General features: G+C 41.1%; 1 protein-coding gene across 3 annotated transcripts; it reads left to right on the forward strand.

Moving 5' to 3' along the window:
- Positions 1-5,962: 5,962 nt before the first annotated feature.
- On the forward strand, positions 5,963-15,486 carry LOC136432269 (uncharacterized). 3 transcript variants are annotated; one of them, XM_066423426.1, is made up of 14 exons: positions 5,963-6,129; positions 6,501-6,551; positions 6,739-6,780; positions 7,379-7,432; positions 7,909-7,941; positions 8,381-8,416; positions 9,245-9,316; positions 9,542-9,619; positions 9,993-10,064; positions 10,322-10,415; positions 10,803-10,868; positions 11,067-11,105; positions 12,721-12,759; positions 13,167-15,486. In XM_066423426.1, the coding sequence occupies exons 6-14, from the start codon at positions 8,382-8,384 to the stop codon at positions 14,760-14,762; spliced, it is 2,091 nt and encodes a 696-aa protein (XP_066279523.1). In that variant the 5' UTR covers positions 5,963-6,129; positions 6,501-6,551; positions 6,739-6,780; positions 7,379-7,432; positions 7,909-7,941; position 8,381; the 3' UTR covers positions 14,763-15,486. The 3 variants fall into 3 exon arrangements, with proteins under 3 accessions (XP_066279523.1, XP_066279524.1, XP_066279522.1); XM_066423427.1 differs by lacking the exon at positions 9,245-9,316 and having other exon boundaries at positions 5,964-6,129; XM_066423425.1 differs by lacking the exons at positions 5,963-6,129; positions 6,501-6,551; positions 6,739-6,780; ... (2 more) ...; positions 8,381-8,416; positions 9,245-9,316 and having other exon boundaries at positions 9,335-9,619.
- The last annotated feature ends 473 nt before the right edge of the window (positions 15,487-15,959 follow it).

The raw sequence follows: 15,959 nt of genomic DNA on the forward strand, positions 1-15,959 counted from the left end.
GAGTGGTCAACCTGCTGAAAAGTATGTTTTTACAGCATGACATAGATGGGATCTAGAAATTCCGGGAAAAGTCACAAAGTTAGATCTAGATGGCCCCTTTTCAATTATCAACGAACCATTCAGCCTTACAACTAAGATGTATCAGAAATCACAAATATGCAGTAAATCCTCTTTCCACAATTTATTGCAGGCCGGCCTGATCTATAGCTATCAAGCTATTTGCAATAAAAAAGGCTAATTTATATTATCGCAACATTTCACGAAGGTCAAAGGTCACCGGATCTAACCACCCGGAAGTGACACTGGCGCGCGCACTTTTCTGAGAGATATGTCTCAACAATCTTTCATCCCCTGCGTAAACTTTTTACATTGTCACAGCCTCCGTATTATAAACTACAAGTGTGGTAAGTTTGAAGGTCCAGAGACTTCCCATTTTCACACTGTGCGTAAAAGTGCATCGTCCGTCCCGTGCGCACATACTGTAAGCGAGTTGCGAGTGGACAAGGCATACTTATACACAGACTGGAGGTCACTCTACACATGTTCGCAGCTAAAACTCACAATTCCCGTTGCCGCATTGGTATGTAACTTGGTATATCGTTTGCTAGGTTGCGTGTGGTGATGCACGTTGTCTATTTTTCAATGTAACAGTGACTATACGATCACAGCAAGTAAGGAAGATTTATACCCCGTATCTGCCTGAAGTATTCCAGTCATGCATAACGGATTATAACATGGTCCCTATGGCAGGGCAGTGGGACATAGCATTAATTATAGGGGTGCAATTACGATATTGGATTGACGTTTAAAGTAGTTATGGAGTAACAAAGCTATTGTGCATCACCACGCCGAACCAGGCAAACGATATGCCAAGTTACACACCAATGCGACGACGGGATCGTGAGTTATAGCTGCGAACGCGCAAACAAATACATTCCCAATACTCCCAGAAGGAGGTCACACCTCCTCCCCGGAGTAATAACGTACAGCATCAATGCTTGGTAAAATCCGGAGGGCACCCGGACAGATTGTCTACAGAGAGAGATGTGCTGTTCAGTTATTTCCCAAATTTGAGTTGAGAATTTCTATTACTTTTTCGAAATCTGTTAACAAACCGTACTTTACATCAACCCTATGTTATTTCTATCTTATGAAATAACTCATTTAATACCATTGTTCAAATAGTTTGTTTTATTTTGTAGCAAAATGGCAGCAAAAATATGATACATGATGTTATGTTGGGTAGTCCCTAACTTCATTGTACCGAGCACATGAATATCTGAACTCTACACAGGAGATAACAGAAAGTGTTCCTTGACCACGCCATGCTGGCATTACTGTATGTCACCACCAGGCTCTGTTTAATAAAAACGTTTTCCCTGTATTTCACTTTTCTTATGTAGTCTATTCTAAGCCAGCACCGTCTGTGTTCAGCATCAAGGACATATATGCATGTATGTGCGTCTGCGTGTGTATCTATGTATTTGTGTGTTTGTGAGCGAGATTAAGTAGTGTTCAGCACCAAGGACAGGTTAACTGGGTGCGAGCCTCAATTTGGAGATAAGAAACTCACAAGCAAGGGACGCTTTTTGTCACAAATAAAAGGTTTTCTGCATTGGCACCTTTCTGGATATGTTTAGGTATCGTTACCTGGCAATCTATGCTAGAATTATGCATAATTATTTGTTGTTGAACAAAATCCAATCGACGGCCGAATCGAGGGCTAGTGTCCCTTGTCAGTTGTCACCATTATTTTATGCCGAATTCGTGATATTATGTCCTTTCCGACATTATTTGCAAGTAAATATCTTCTTGTTGAGTGATTTGGCACTAGTTGATCATTGTGTTGCCTTTTGTATTCGTTGTAAGAGAGCTGGCATAGATTCTAGGTTTTTCGAATCGGTAACTGAATTGGTCGCTATGTTCTGTCTATTCCCTCTAATCGAAGGCTGAATCGGCGGCAAAATCCAATCGAGGGCTGAATCGAAGGCTGTGAATCGAAGGCCGAATCGAGGGCTAGCTTCAACTTGTTATATCTGATGCACCCTTGTACACCCTTCTTATTCATCCTACTGATTCTCCATCACCCCGTACACCCTTGTGCACTCTCATTGGGAGTGCACAGGGTGCATCAGATATAGGTAGGATGAATGAGAATGCACCAGGGTGCATCATATATAGGTACTAGTAGGATGAATGAGAGTGCACATGGTGCATCAGGTATAGGTAGGATGAATGAGAATGCACAGGGTGCATCAGATATAGGTAGGATGTATGAGAATGCACAAGGGTGCATCAGGTATTGAGGTATAGGTAAGATGAATGAGAATGCTCTAGGGTGCTTCAGATATAGGTAGGATGAATGAGAATGCACCGGGGTGTAGGAGAGTGATACAGAAACAGTTTTAAGAAGGGTGTACAAGGGTGCATCAGGTATGGGTAGGATGAATGAGAGTGCACAAGGGTGTAGGAGAGTGATGCAGAATCAGTAGGATGAATAAGAAGGGTGTACAAGGGTGCATCAGGTATAGGTAGGATGAATGAGAGTGCACAAGGGTGTACGAGAGTGATGCAGAATCAGTAGGATGAATAAGAAGGGTGTACAAGGGTGCATCAAGTAGGATGAATGAGAGTGCACAAGGGTGCATCAGGTATAGGTAGGATGAATGAGAGTGCACAAGGGTGTACGAGAGTGATGGAGAAACAGTAGGATGAATAAGAAGGGTGTACTAGGGTGCATCAGGTATAGGTAGGAGGAATGAGAGTGCACAAGGGTGAAGGAGAATGATGCAGAAACAGTAGGATGGATAAGAAGGGTGTACAAGGGTGCATCAGGTATAGGTAGGATGAATGAGAGTGCACAAGGGTGTACGAGAGTGATGCAGAAACAGTAGGATGAATAAGAAGGGTGTACAAGGGTGCATCAGGTATGGGTAGGATGAATGAGAGTGCACAAGGGTGTACGAGAGTGATGGAGAATCAGTAGGATGAATTAGAAGGGTGTACAAGGGTGCATCAGATATAGGTAGGATGAATGAGAGTGCACAAGGGTGTACGAGAGTGGTGGAGAATCAGTAGGATGAATAAGAAGGGTGTACAAGGGTGCATCAGATATAGGTAGGATGAATGAGAGTGCACAAGGGTGTACGAGAGTGGTGGAGAGCAGTAGGATGAATAAGAAGGGTGTACAAGGGTGCATCAGGTATGGGTAGGATGAATGAGAGTGCACAAGGGTGTACGAGAGTTATGCAGAAACAGTAGGATGAATAAGAAGGGTGTACAAGGGTGCATCAAGTAGGATGAATGAGAATGCACAAGGGTGTACGAGAGTGGTGGAGAATCAGTAGGATGAATAAGAAGGGTGTACAAGGGTGCATCAGGTATGGGTAGGATGAATGAGAGTGCACAAGGGTGTACGAGAGTGATGCAGAATCAGTAGGATGAATAAGAAGGGTGTACAAGGGTGCATCAGATATAGGTAGGATGAATGAGAGTGCACAAGGGTGTACGAGAGTGGTGGAGAATCAGTAGGATGAATAAGAAGGGTGTACAAGGGTGCATCAGATATAGGTAGGATGAATGAGAGTGCACAAGGGTGTACGAGAGTGGTGGAGAATCAGTAGGATGAATAAGAAGGGTGTACAAGGGTGCATCAGGTATAGGTAGGATGAATGAGAGTGCACAAGGGTGTACGAGAGTGGTGGAGAATCAGTAGGATGAATAAGAAGGGTGTACAAGGGTGCATCAGATATAGGTAGGATGAATGAGAGTGCACAAGGGTGTACGAGAGTGGTGGAGAATCAGTAGGATGAATAAGAAGGGTGTACAAGGGTGCATCAGGTATGGGTAGGATGAATGAGAGTGCACAAGGGTGTACGAGAGTTATGCAGAAACAGTAGGATGAATAAGAAGGGTGTACAAGGGTGCTTCAGGTATGGCTAGGATGAATGAGAGTGCACAAGGGTGTACGAGAGTGGTGGAGAATCAGTAGGATGAATAAGAAGGGTGTACAAGGGTGCATCAGGTATGGGTAGGATGAATGAGAGTGCACAAGGGTGTACGAGAGTTATGCAGAAACAGTAGGATGAATAAGAAGGGTGTACAAGGGTGCTTCAGGTATGGCTAGGATGAATGAGAGTGCACAAGGGTGTACGAGAGTGGTGGAGAATCAGTAGGATGAATAAGAAGGGTGTACAAGGGTGCATCAGATATAGGTAGGATGAATGAGAGTGCACAAGGGTGTACGAGAGTGGTGGAGAATCAGTAGGATGAATAAGAAGGGTGTACAAGGGTGCATCAGGTATGGGTAGGATGAATGAGAGTGCACAAGGGTGTACGAGAGTTATGCAGAAACAGTAGGATGAATAAGAAGGGTGTACAAGGGTGCATCAAGTAGGATGAATGAGAATGCACAAGGGTGTACGAGAGTTATGCAGAATCAGTAGGATGAATAAGAAGGGTGTACAAGGGTGCATCAGGTATGGGTAGGATGAATGAGAGTGCACAAGGGTGTACGAGAGTGATGCAGAATCAGTAGGATGAATAAGAAGGGTGTACAAGGGTGCATCAAGTAGGATGAATGAGAATGCACAAGGGTGCATCAGGTATAGGTAGGATGAATGAGAGTGCACAAGGGTGTACGAGAGTGATGGAGAAACAGTAGGATGGATAAGAAGGGTGTACAAGGGTGCATCAGGTATAGGTAGGATGAATGAGAGTGCACAAGGGTGTACGAGAGTGATGCAGAAACAGTAGGATGAATAAGAAGGGTGTACAAGGGTGCATCAGGTATGGGTAGGATGAATGAGAGTGCACAAGGGTGTACGAGAGTGATGGAGAATCAGTAGGATGAATTAGAAGGGTGTACAAGGGTGCATCAGATATAGGTAGGATGAATGAGAGTGCACAAGGGTGTACGAGAGTGGTGGAGAATCAGTAGGATGAATAAGAAGGGTGTACAAGGGTGCATCAGATATAGGTAGGATGAATGAGAGTGCACAAGGGTGTACGAGAGTGGTGGAGAATCAGTAGGATGAATAAGAAGGGTGTACAAGGGTGCATCAGGTATGGGTAGGATGAATGAGAGTGCACAAGGGTGTACGAGAGTTATGCAGAAACAGTAGGATGAATAAGAAGGGTGTACAAGGGTGCTTCAGGTATGGCTAGGATGAATGAGAGTGCACAAGGGTGTACGAGAGTGATGCAGAATGAGGCAGGATGGTAAGGGGAGCATGTAGTTTTCCCATTTATGCAAATGAGCATGTGCGCGAAAGCACAGACAGGCATGTATTTACACAAACATTACAGCACTTCTCAACCACAGCTGTCATACGTCACTGACATGTACACATCCATGCCCTCTAACGTACATTCGGTCATACCCTTGTTCACTTGTATTCATCCTACCTCATTCTGCATCACTTTCATACACCCTTATGCACTAGTATTCATCCTACCTCATTCTGCATCACTCTCGTACACCCTTGTGCACTTGTATTCATCCTGCCTCATTCTGCATCACTCTCGTACACCCTTGTGCACTCTCATTCATCCTACCCGTACCTGATGCACCCTTGTACACCCTCCTTATTCATCCTACTGTTTCTGCATAACTCTCGTACACCCTTGTGCACTCTCATTCATCCTACCTATACCTGATGCACCCTTGTACACCCTTCTTATTCATCCTACTGAACAGATTTTGCTATCGCAAACCTGTAAATATCTAATGTAAGAGTCAAGTGTGACATTCTAAGGACAGGACTGTAGAGTCCATGCACACACATCTATTTTGCTGATTGTTTCTTCTTTAGATTGCTTTGCTGAATGATCTAAATAGTAAACCATAATATAAAACATTTGGCCATTGAACCAGAAATGTGCTACAGTTTGGTAATGTGCAGAAGTTACATGAGGTCACAGGCCATAGTAGCTGAGGTTTGCAGTTCTTCTCATAACTATGATTTGAATTTTATTTGTAAGTAGGAATGCATTGTTTCCAGAAATCCCTTTTGTTTTGCTATGTTTTGCTTGTTTTGTTTGTTTGTTTTTTGTTTATTGCAGCATTTTTTCTTCCTACTTTCTTACTTAGCCAAGTCAGAGAGGCAGCAGTGAGCCCTCGTTGAAAGAGTAAGAACTCAGCAGTTTTAGTCAGCTTTAGCTTGCGCTGAAGTCAGAAGTAGTTAGAGTTTAGAGCTATGGAAAAAATGGGGTGAAAGAACAGTCTTCAACGTTATGTAACAGATGTTTGCAACATGCTTGCATGTAACGTTATACCCTGTTTATAGGAGAAGCAGAAAGATGAAAGTTCTTTGGGTTGTTACTATTACTGCTACAAAAATGAAATCATTTCTCCATCATTACAAAGACATATCAAAATTATTTAGTAATAAATGTATTTTGTTTATCATTACAGAGGTACCTGCTTTGTTTTTTATATATGATATCATTACTTATGATGATACCACTGCTTAGTTCTTTTTCTTTTCTATTCCTTTCAGCGTGATAGAGTACACTGATGGTCTTTTGGAAAACCTACAAGACCTTCAGAAGTAAGTGTGAACTATATAGGAAAAAATACTGGAAAAAATATAACATGGATAATTGCTAGTCGCTTCTGTTGTATACTTTAAGAAACACTTACAAAATAGTGAAACAACTGTCACAACTAATGTCTGTCATTTTTTTAGTAGTCGTTGAAAGAGATTAGGCTAAATTGTTTCTACTTTGTCGTTTCAGCTTGTTTCGGACGAAACAACACTACACCTCCCTTTTTGTCAGGTAATATTAGAACTTGTGTTTGGAGTTCTCTTATTTGTCTTGAATATAGATTGAATGTAAAGGAAGGTTGGGTTTGATAACAATATGAAAGGTGACAAGTCTAGGGCAGAATTCAATGTACTCAAATCTATGGAACTCTATACAGATATGCACTTTTCTTTCTATGTCACTTCATGCAGATTCAACAAGCTAGCTGTATTCCCCACAGTAATCTATACAAATTAAGGATACATGTCCGCCCTGGTTAAATAAATAATAAATGAAAAATTAGTTGCTTTCTGACAAATGGAAGAATTTTCACACCATTTTTGGGTATTATTGTATCAATCAACATCAAAACATTTAAGTCATTTTCAGCTTAAAGTAACATCATGTAACATGACAATATGAAAATGCAAGATAATAACACAAATGTGGTGATCAGTGGTAGTACATGTAGATGTCAATTACATGAAGATTTTGCGATCAATAATATTTCAAATTTCGATGCCAAAATGTTACATGATGCAGCTTTAATCGCACACTTCTGTAATTAAATAAAAATGATGTGAAGAAGAGAAAATGCAACAGTTCTTAACTTTGTGTTTGATTTCTAAAGGAGCCTACAAGAACAAACTGAAGGAAACCACGAACAGGAGAACGAGATTCTGAGGTAAGAACAGCCATTTTCCACTGACTTCTGCCCTGCCCTTGGTGCTGAAGAGATATCTGCTAACATGGAATGTCCACTTTTAAAGAATAAACTTTTATTTCATACAAATGCTAGGTAGACTTTATATCCTTTTCATCATGTTAACTAAGAAATAGATGATAACACTCTAGATTTGTTTAATATTCACCATGTTTAAGTTTAGCTGCAAAATTTGTCTTTGGAATTCATGGTTTCTACTAACTGGTTGGGCTGCAAACTCAAAGACACAATCTTGATTTTCATTGTTCCATGAAATCTATTAGCCCCATGAATTTAACTGAATTTACAGTATGACAATAACATAGCACTGAAAAAAGTCACTTAGTTTTTTAAAAGGTTTTTGCTTGCTATCTTGACTGTCTGTTAAGTCATTTCACAATTATGGACATTATTGTTGTCATCATGATCCTTAATATCTTTTTATGACTTGTTTCTAGGGACTTCGCCGGACGGCTAGAGGTCACCAATACGTGAGTTACAAATTATCATTATTGAAATCTTATCAGCTGATCTCGAACTAGAGCTGTCACCATTGTGAAACCATGGTGGCAAAGCTAATATGCAAAATAAGATACATATGCAGACAAACCTGGAGCAACCACCCCCACTCACCAATTTTCTCTGTCCCTTGAGTTTCTGTTGAGACCAAGTTTGACTGTATTTGTTTTAGTAAATCTAGGATTACAAGCATGTAAGGTTGTTATAGGCTTGTAAAATTTCTAATGGCTTATTTTATACAATCTGGACAACAAGCTGACTCTAAGACCACACAAATTTGGGAACTGTAATAAAAAATTGGCAAAAGTGTTATAAAGAATTGAATGCAGATGTAGAAAAATTTGAAATTTGATAGAAAGTGGTTCAAATCAGTTTGAAGATGTTTAACAATTCCTTAATATCTTTCCTTAGAATGATCCGACAGCTGGAAGAAAACACACAGCACAGGTGAGTTTGGTTCAAGGACTCACTCACTCACTCACTCCCTCACTCCCTCACTCACTCATTCACTCAGTCACTCACTCACTCACTCATTCACGCACTCACGCACTCACTCACTCACTCACTCACTCACTCACTCATGCACTCATCATTCACTCATCATTCACGCACTCACTCACTCTCACTCACTCTCACTCACTCACTCATTCACGCACTCACTCACCCACTCACTTGCTCACTCACTCACTCACTCACTCACTCACTCAATCATAATCACACCCACACTCACTCACTTGCTCAACCACTCATTCCCTCACTCACTCAATCACCCAATCATTCACTCATTCATGCAATTATAATGACACCCACACACTCACTCACTCATTCACGCACTTATAATCACACCCACATACTCACTCACTCACTTACTCACTTACTCACTCACTCACTCACTCACTTACTCACTCACTCATTCACGCACTTATAATCACACTCACTCACCCACTGACTCACCCACTGACTCAATCACTCACTCACTCATTCACCCAATTATAATCACACTCACTCATTCACTCACTGACTCACTCACTCACTCAGTCACTCACCCACCCACTCACTCACTCACTCACTCACTACACAGTTTATTGTGGCAGTGACAGCGTACTTAAGAAATCCATTTGACAAGCATTCTAATAGCATATGATGATTTGATATTAGAATAACTACGTTAGCTGTAGGGATAGCACACTGTTGCAATCCAAAAGAGAGACTTACTCTAATACATTTGTACTATACCATATTTGATATTTCTATCCATTCTGTGTAACACAACAGGATCTCCCAGAAAGATGAGTTCATCCAGCAGCTTCAAGCTCGTGTGGATGTACTGGAGTCAGAAAAGGAAGAGTGCGTTAACTTTGTTTCAAAACTTTAGCAAAATACTTACTGTAATATGTGTATTTTGATATATAAGATATGGTCAGATCCTGAGTTTTATTCACTTGAATGTCAAAGTCTTCTAGTTTTTAAAGATTGTTTTTTAAAGAATATCAGAGTCACAGTACTTGTTTGCTGCCACTATTTTCATTTTTTTTTTAAACAACACATTAAACCCTCACTTCTCTTACCCAGGGGGAGAACAGAAGCAGCCGCTAAGATCAGAGAACTAGAGAAGCGACTCGTGGACCAGGCCGTAAACACACGACAGCGGTGGGTTGGGTTCAGAAATTAGACTCACTCACTCACTCTTATTCATTCAGTCATTTACTCACTCACACTCACTCACATTCACTCACACTCACTCACTCACTCACTCACTCCCTTACCCACTCACACCTACCTTATTGTCCCCAATGTTCTCAGACTTGGGAGTATCAGATGAGTTATGATTAAACCCTCCCTTTGACAAGATTAGGGATAAGTTACTTGATATCTAATGATAATAGAATATAGCATTTCTCCCAATGCTGCATTAGAAGAAATACCTAACGAGGGCCCACTGTTGAAATCCACACAAAAGGGAGATTTGGTGAATATTTTATTTCCAGGATTGGTCTAATTTTGTTCATTCTGTTTACAACAGAGTCTCCCTGAAAGATGAGAAGATTTGCAAGCTGAAGTCTCGTGTGGAGGTTCTTGAGTCAGAAAAGAAGGGGTAAGTTGTCTGCATTACCTTTAAGGAAACTCTCATTTTGGTATGAAAAGGTATAGCTAAAATTTGGAATCTGTGCCCCTCCCCCTTTGATTGTTTTTGATAGGTGTCTTAAAATGCGTGCCCGATAGAAGCAATTACCATCTTGAAACAGCATTTAACCTGCTTGAATAATTACTTCGTTTTACTAAGTTTGATAGTCAATTTTTTCCGTCAAACTGGTGGTCTGTATGATTATGTGCTATTTTCATCTATTACAGGTTTCATGAGGCCAGACTGCATGTGCACACTCAAACCCAGCAGGGGAAGAATGTCCTGATTGACCCGCGGCCCATACTGCAGGACATACAGAGGGTAAGTGACATTAGAAAAAAATCAATTTTGGCTTTGTTATGTAAAAGTGGTAAAACTGTTGTAACACAGTGAATCAAATAAATGTAATGTCATACAACACTTTTTCTATCAGACAAGGTACATTTGCAGTCATTATGATATTGTATTGTTAGATTTTGATCAGTGTTTACACTATTGGGCTTAATGATACCAATCAGTACAAATGGGAAAGATAGAGAATTTGCGGACTAAAAGGTCTTCCATAAGTTTCGTTCTGACACTATTTCTACCTTTATACTTATTATTGCTTTGCATGAGTACAATGTGCTTTATGTCGTTTCCAATAAATGTACAATATTCCATGATGCATGAAGGAATAATCAAATATTCTATCATCCATTTTTTTAGATGAGAAAAGAGAATGAGCAGAAAACTGCACATCAGCAGGAACTGGTCAGAAAGATGCGAGAACAGGTAAGGGTTGAAAACTGATTTTGTTTGTCTAAATTATCCTGTTTTGTCTTTTTGACTTTTAATGATTATGATACTATCCTGTTTAGTGAAGAATCTTCCATTTGTAGTGTTATAAGATTTAGGTAATACCGTCAGACATTCTTTAAATGTGTATCAATGGATGAATTAAACATGGAGAATCATTTATTCCGTTAATAGTTGGAGGCTAACAAGGGGGTTGTCAAGACGCTCAAACAGGTGAGTTTTGCAGATTCTAAAAAGTTTTGATGAATACAACTACTGTAGTTGCCATTTTTAGTTTGCAAAATGATATAACAAGATGTCATATTGATCGGTGTTATTGAGAAACAGAAAAATGAAACAAAGGCAGTCCTCCATTTTGATATTAAACTTAGTATACTACAGTCAAACCTGTCTATAGCGGTCACTCAAGGGACTGGCCAAAACTGGCCGCTAAGGACAGGTGGCCGCTATGGAGAAAATGTTGATTAATTGACCACGAGTGACACATGTTTTCAGTACCCACTGAGATACATTTATTCACCGTACAGTACACATGTAAACATTACATAGGTAAGGCACATTTTAGAAATTCGATTGTTGTTCTTTTACTTCTATTATGGGCTTGAAAAAAGAATTATTGTATCTGCCAACTCCAAAATCCATGGTTTGCTCGAGCTTCATGTCTGAACAGACCAGCATCGCCATACTCAACTCTTGATCCTTCGCGACTGCTTCGCTGCAGGCACACGCGTCACCAACGAGTTTTAATCATATGAAACAAAGTTCTTCGCAGCAAAATGCCCCCTAGTTAGTATAGAACAAAATATATGTTGCTCAGTTGCCACTTACTGTTCGTTTTCGACCGTTTTCAAACATAAAATCGTGGCGACAATTTTCCTAATCTGTTGTTGTTTGCTTGTCATGATCGGCTTCTACCATTATGCTAATAGGGTAATGAGAGGAAGGTCGCTCTTTTGAGGGCTTTTTTCTTTTCACAAAATTGCAACAGCCCAAATTTTACAAGATAGTAATGTTGTCCATATTGAGTTTGAAGCTTTTGGTTCAGCAATTATCCTCAGTGATAGTTTGCAGCAAAATAGATTTAACACACTATACCTCCGCAACAGTGGTGTCTTCCGATGACCTTTATGCTGCTCCGCCATTTTGAAAATCGTGTTTGGGCACATTTTCGGATGAATTCCCGGGGAAAACGGAAATATTGGGCCGACATTGAAATAATTCGCCAACTTAGCGCATCAGATACACGTGCGGGTTGTATTTTCCAAAAACTACCGTAATCTTTGTCCAATCCAAATGCACAGAAATAGTCAAATATGCTACGATGTACAAACGCAAGCCATGTGAAGAAATACTTGACTTCGCGCGCGTCAAACCATGGATAATCTAACGAAGATAAAACATTCTTGTTTTCTTTATTATTATCCTGTCAAGTTGAGTTCACATAAACTTGATAACTGCATTAAAAAATGAAGATTTTGAACCCGGCGGGCGGTGGCGATGCGGCTTCCACCGGCGCACATTGGCCGTTATCGGCAGTGTTACTGTACTCGCGGGACCGAAAATCGTCTGGCCGCGACCGCGTTGGACAGGTGGCCGCTATAGCCTAATTCTTAATGCTTATGTCAATGGGGAAAATCCAAGGGACCAACAAAAAGTGACCACTATGGGCAGGTGGCCGCTATGCAAAGGTGACCGCTAATACAGGTTTGACTGTATATCTATTTAAGGCTCTGCACTGTAATAAATTCACATTAGATGTAAATACTATGCTTGCCAAGATGCACTGTTCCATACAATTAACATCCCTTCTACCATGGCATCATTACAGGAGCTCACTGAGCAGATTGGGGCACATGAACATATGCATGTAAGTCACAAGTTTATGCACCCTATAGTACAAACTACAGGTTTTGCTTTCATGCTACTGCTGTTGGAAGTGTCCTTTTGTAAACAACCGATGCTAGTATTTCAAAGTACGTCTTCTTATTCAGTCATTATTTAGCAAGTAGATAACAAAACAATAACCAAAAAAATAAATGTTTATGGAGAACTCAAGTTCCGTAAGTCTTAGGTAAACATTCTTTCCATCACTGATGAAAAGTGTCAGGTGGACACTTGAATCGTCTGATAATTTCATGCTGTAATCCAGTATAGATTGAATTGCAATTCTATTATTGATCTACAAATTCTTCACTGACATTCAAATCACATTTGCATGTTACTGACATTTTCCTGTCCATGGTGCTGATTGTTATGCTGTAATTGCTTCTTTAGGGTAAAGTGAAGAAAGACACGACAGGGATGTCAGATAAGAAAGAATCTGCGGCTTCCGACGTGCCCTTGCTACTCATCAACAGCCTCCCTCTGCAAGATGATGAGAAGAACAAGCAAGCAGATAAGGAGACTGTGGCTTTTGAGGTGCCTACGCTACTCATCAACGGCCTCCCTCTGCAGGATGACGAGAAGCAAAAGGAAGCAGATGAGAAGGAAGTTGTGGCTTTTGAGGTACCCACGCTACTCATCAACGGCCTTCCTCTGCAGGATGATGGGAAGAACAAGCAAGCAGATAAGGAAGCTGTGACTTTTCAGGTGCCCACGCTACTCATCAACGGCCTCCCTCTGCAGGATGACGAGAAGCAAAAGGAAGCAGATGAGAAGGAAGCTGTGGCTTCTGGGGTGCCCACGCTACACATCAACGGCGTCCCTCTGCAGGATGGCGAGCAGCATGAACCTGCAGCTGTTGCGGTGCCCAAGGTCCTCCTCAATGACCTCCCACTGCAAGATGATTTACAGCATGTACAGACAGAGAAGGAAGCTGCGACTGTCGCGATGGCAAAGACTGACAAGCCAGTGAAGGATAACGAGGATATTCCACAGTACATTCCCGATGGATACCCTCCAACAAATGGTGCAAATGAGGGTGAAACATTCGGGAAAGAACCTGCCATCCCACAGGGCTTCGTGAATCGCAGCCTGCCGTCAGGTGATGCAAACATAACAGAGACATCAGGAAATCCTGAGCTAGAGCTGCCATGCCTTCCAGAGTTCCTCGCTGTGCAGAGCGTCACCCAAATTCTTGTAGAGCACAGAGTTTACCCGCACTCGTCTATGGTCCACTTCTTTCCGCTTGATGTGCTGGACGAGGCTTTTCCCGACTCCCTCATGAAACAGTACCTTCTCTCTCAAGGCATAGCAGCCTATGCTCAACAGGCACGTTTGATGTGTGCAATGGATCGTGGACTGAAAAATGTTCCACCTGAGAATTCTTACACTGCCCGAAAGTCAGCGTCATCCCCAGCACAGGCCTGTTTGGGAGATTACAAGCTGAATCACAGTGAATTGCAGCAGAGGACCTCCGTTGGGTCAAGGGCCTCTTTGGACTCACTGTCAACTCCTGAAGTCGGTGGTGGAGACATAAAACCACAGTGTACAGGAGAACCATCCTGCGGGTGGAAACTGGAGAAGCCTCCCAAGCACCACGACTCCGGAGAGCAGAATATGAGTCTCCTGGACTTCATAGCAGTTGATGAGCCTCGTGGACTGGAAGTACTGATCGAGAGGAGAGCACCACGGCAGTTCTGGTCTGCACCAGACGTGGTAAGAGGAGATGAACCCGGAGGACTGGAAATTGTGATTGAGACTTCATTTACACCAGAACATGTCCACACCGCGCAGCAGAAGGTAATGCAGAGATGTCAACTCACCGACATGTTTCGCACTGCGTTGACCAACGACATGGCCACTGCGTCCTGCCACAGAAAGAGCCACAAGTTTCCTGGCACTGAGGGAGAGGATGCTGCTTCTTTCCCACTGGCGCTGCTGAAGTCCAGAATTATGAGAGGCTACAGGCTGACCACTGCATTATGCTGACTGAGCAGTTTCAGAACATGATCGCAGAAGACTTAACGGAACTTTGTGCTACAATGGCAGACATGATACTGCATGTTCGGCAAAGTGATCATAAGAAATTACATGAATAATGTGTCAACAATTATGCGCACAAGTTGTAAGTAATATTCTACTATTTGTCTACATTTAGTTTCCATCAGTGTACATAGATATCAGGATATTGTGCTTACATCTCTTCAATATCCACAAAGCAAGAGTAAACACTGCTACAACGTATTTTGATTTATTTTACTTTTAATTGATCGTTAATTGCTTCATTTATTCTGATGCATCACCTGACGCATTAGATGACTAAAACTGAGCATATTTGATTTTATCATACTTTGTTATAGAATTAGAATATACGGGCCATTGCATGTAACGAAAAACACAAAACTTCACTTCAGAGACGACGTGTTATGTGTGAAATTGTATTGAAATTGTACATACTTTGGAAATTGTACATACATGTATATACCAAAATGACACTTATGTTTGAACGATAGAGATCTATTTACAAAACACATATTTTAACCAGAGATGTATCATATCATGTTTTACACCGCCATACATATATATGCGTGTAAAGACAGAGTTTTAAACTGAGCCATATTTTGTGATGCAATACAGAACTATATGTACACTGACTGTTATTGTGGATTTGTACACATCTGTTATGAAATATAAGTATATTCTGAAGTGCCAAGATGATTTTGATGTGTTTTTTGGATTGCGTTGTGACTGATTTTACATGGAATAGATCTGATACTAAACAAAGATGTCGAAGCTATATCTGCATTAATCGATATTAACCAGCTTCCATATTTTGCGTGTTTACAAAGTGAATAATTATCTTCGCCGAGTACTAGTACTCGGAGAAGATTATGTTTTTGGTTGAACCAGCTGTTGGGTGGGTCTGTATGTATGTTAGGAACATAACTCAAGAAAGCTTCGATGAATCTTTATGATTTTTGGCAGGTGTGTAGTGCTTGTGCAAAGGGGGTCAAGTCCGAAAATGGTTTACCTTGCGTTTTTCAACAGTACTGCAGCGGACTTTGCATTTTTGTGTGTTTGTATGTAGGCAAAAAAAGTGACGGAAACGTTGATGGATCTTCATGATGTTTTGTAGGTGTGTAGATGTAGATGCTGTGGGAACGGAGGTCAAGTTCAAAAGTGGTT

This window comes from Branchiostoma lanceolatum, chromosome 4, assembly GCF_035083965.1.
Source record: "Branchiostoma lanceolatum isolate klBraLanc5 chromosome 4, klBraLanc5.hap2, whole genome shotgun sequence".
NCBI lineage: Eukaryota > Metazoa > Chordata > Leptocardii > Amphioxiformes > Branchiostomatidae > Branchiostoma > Branchiostoma lanceolatum.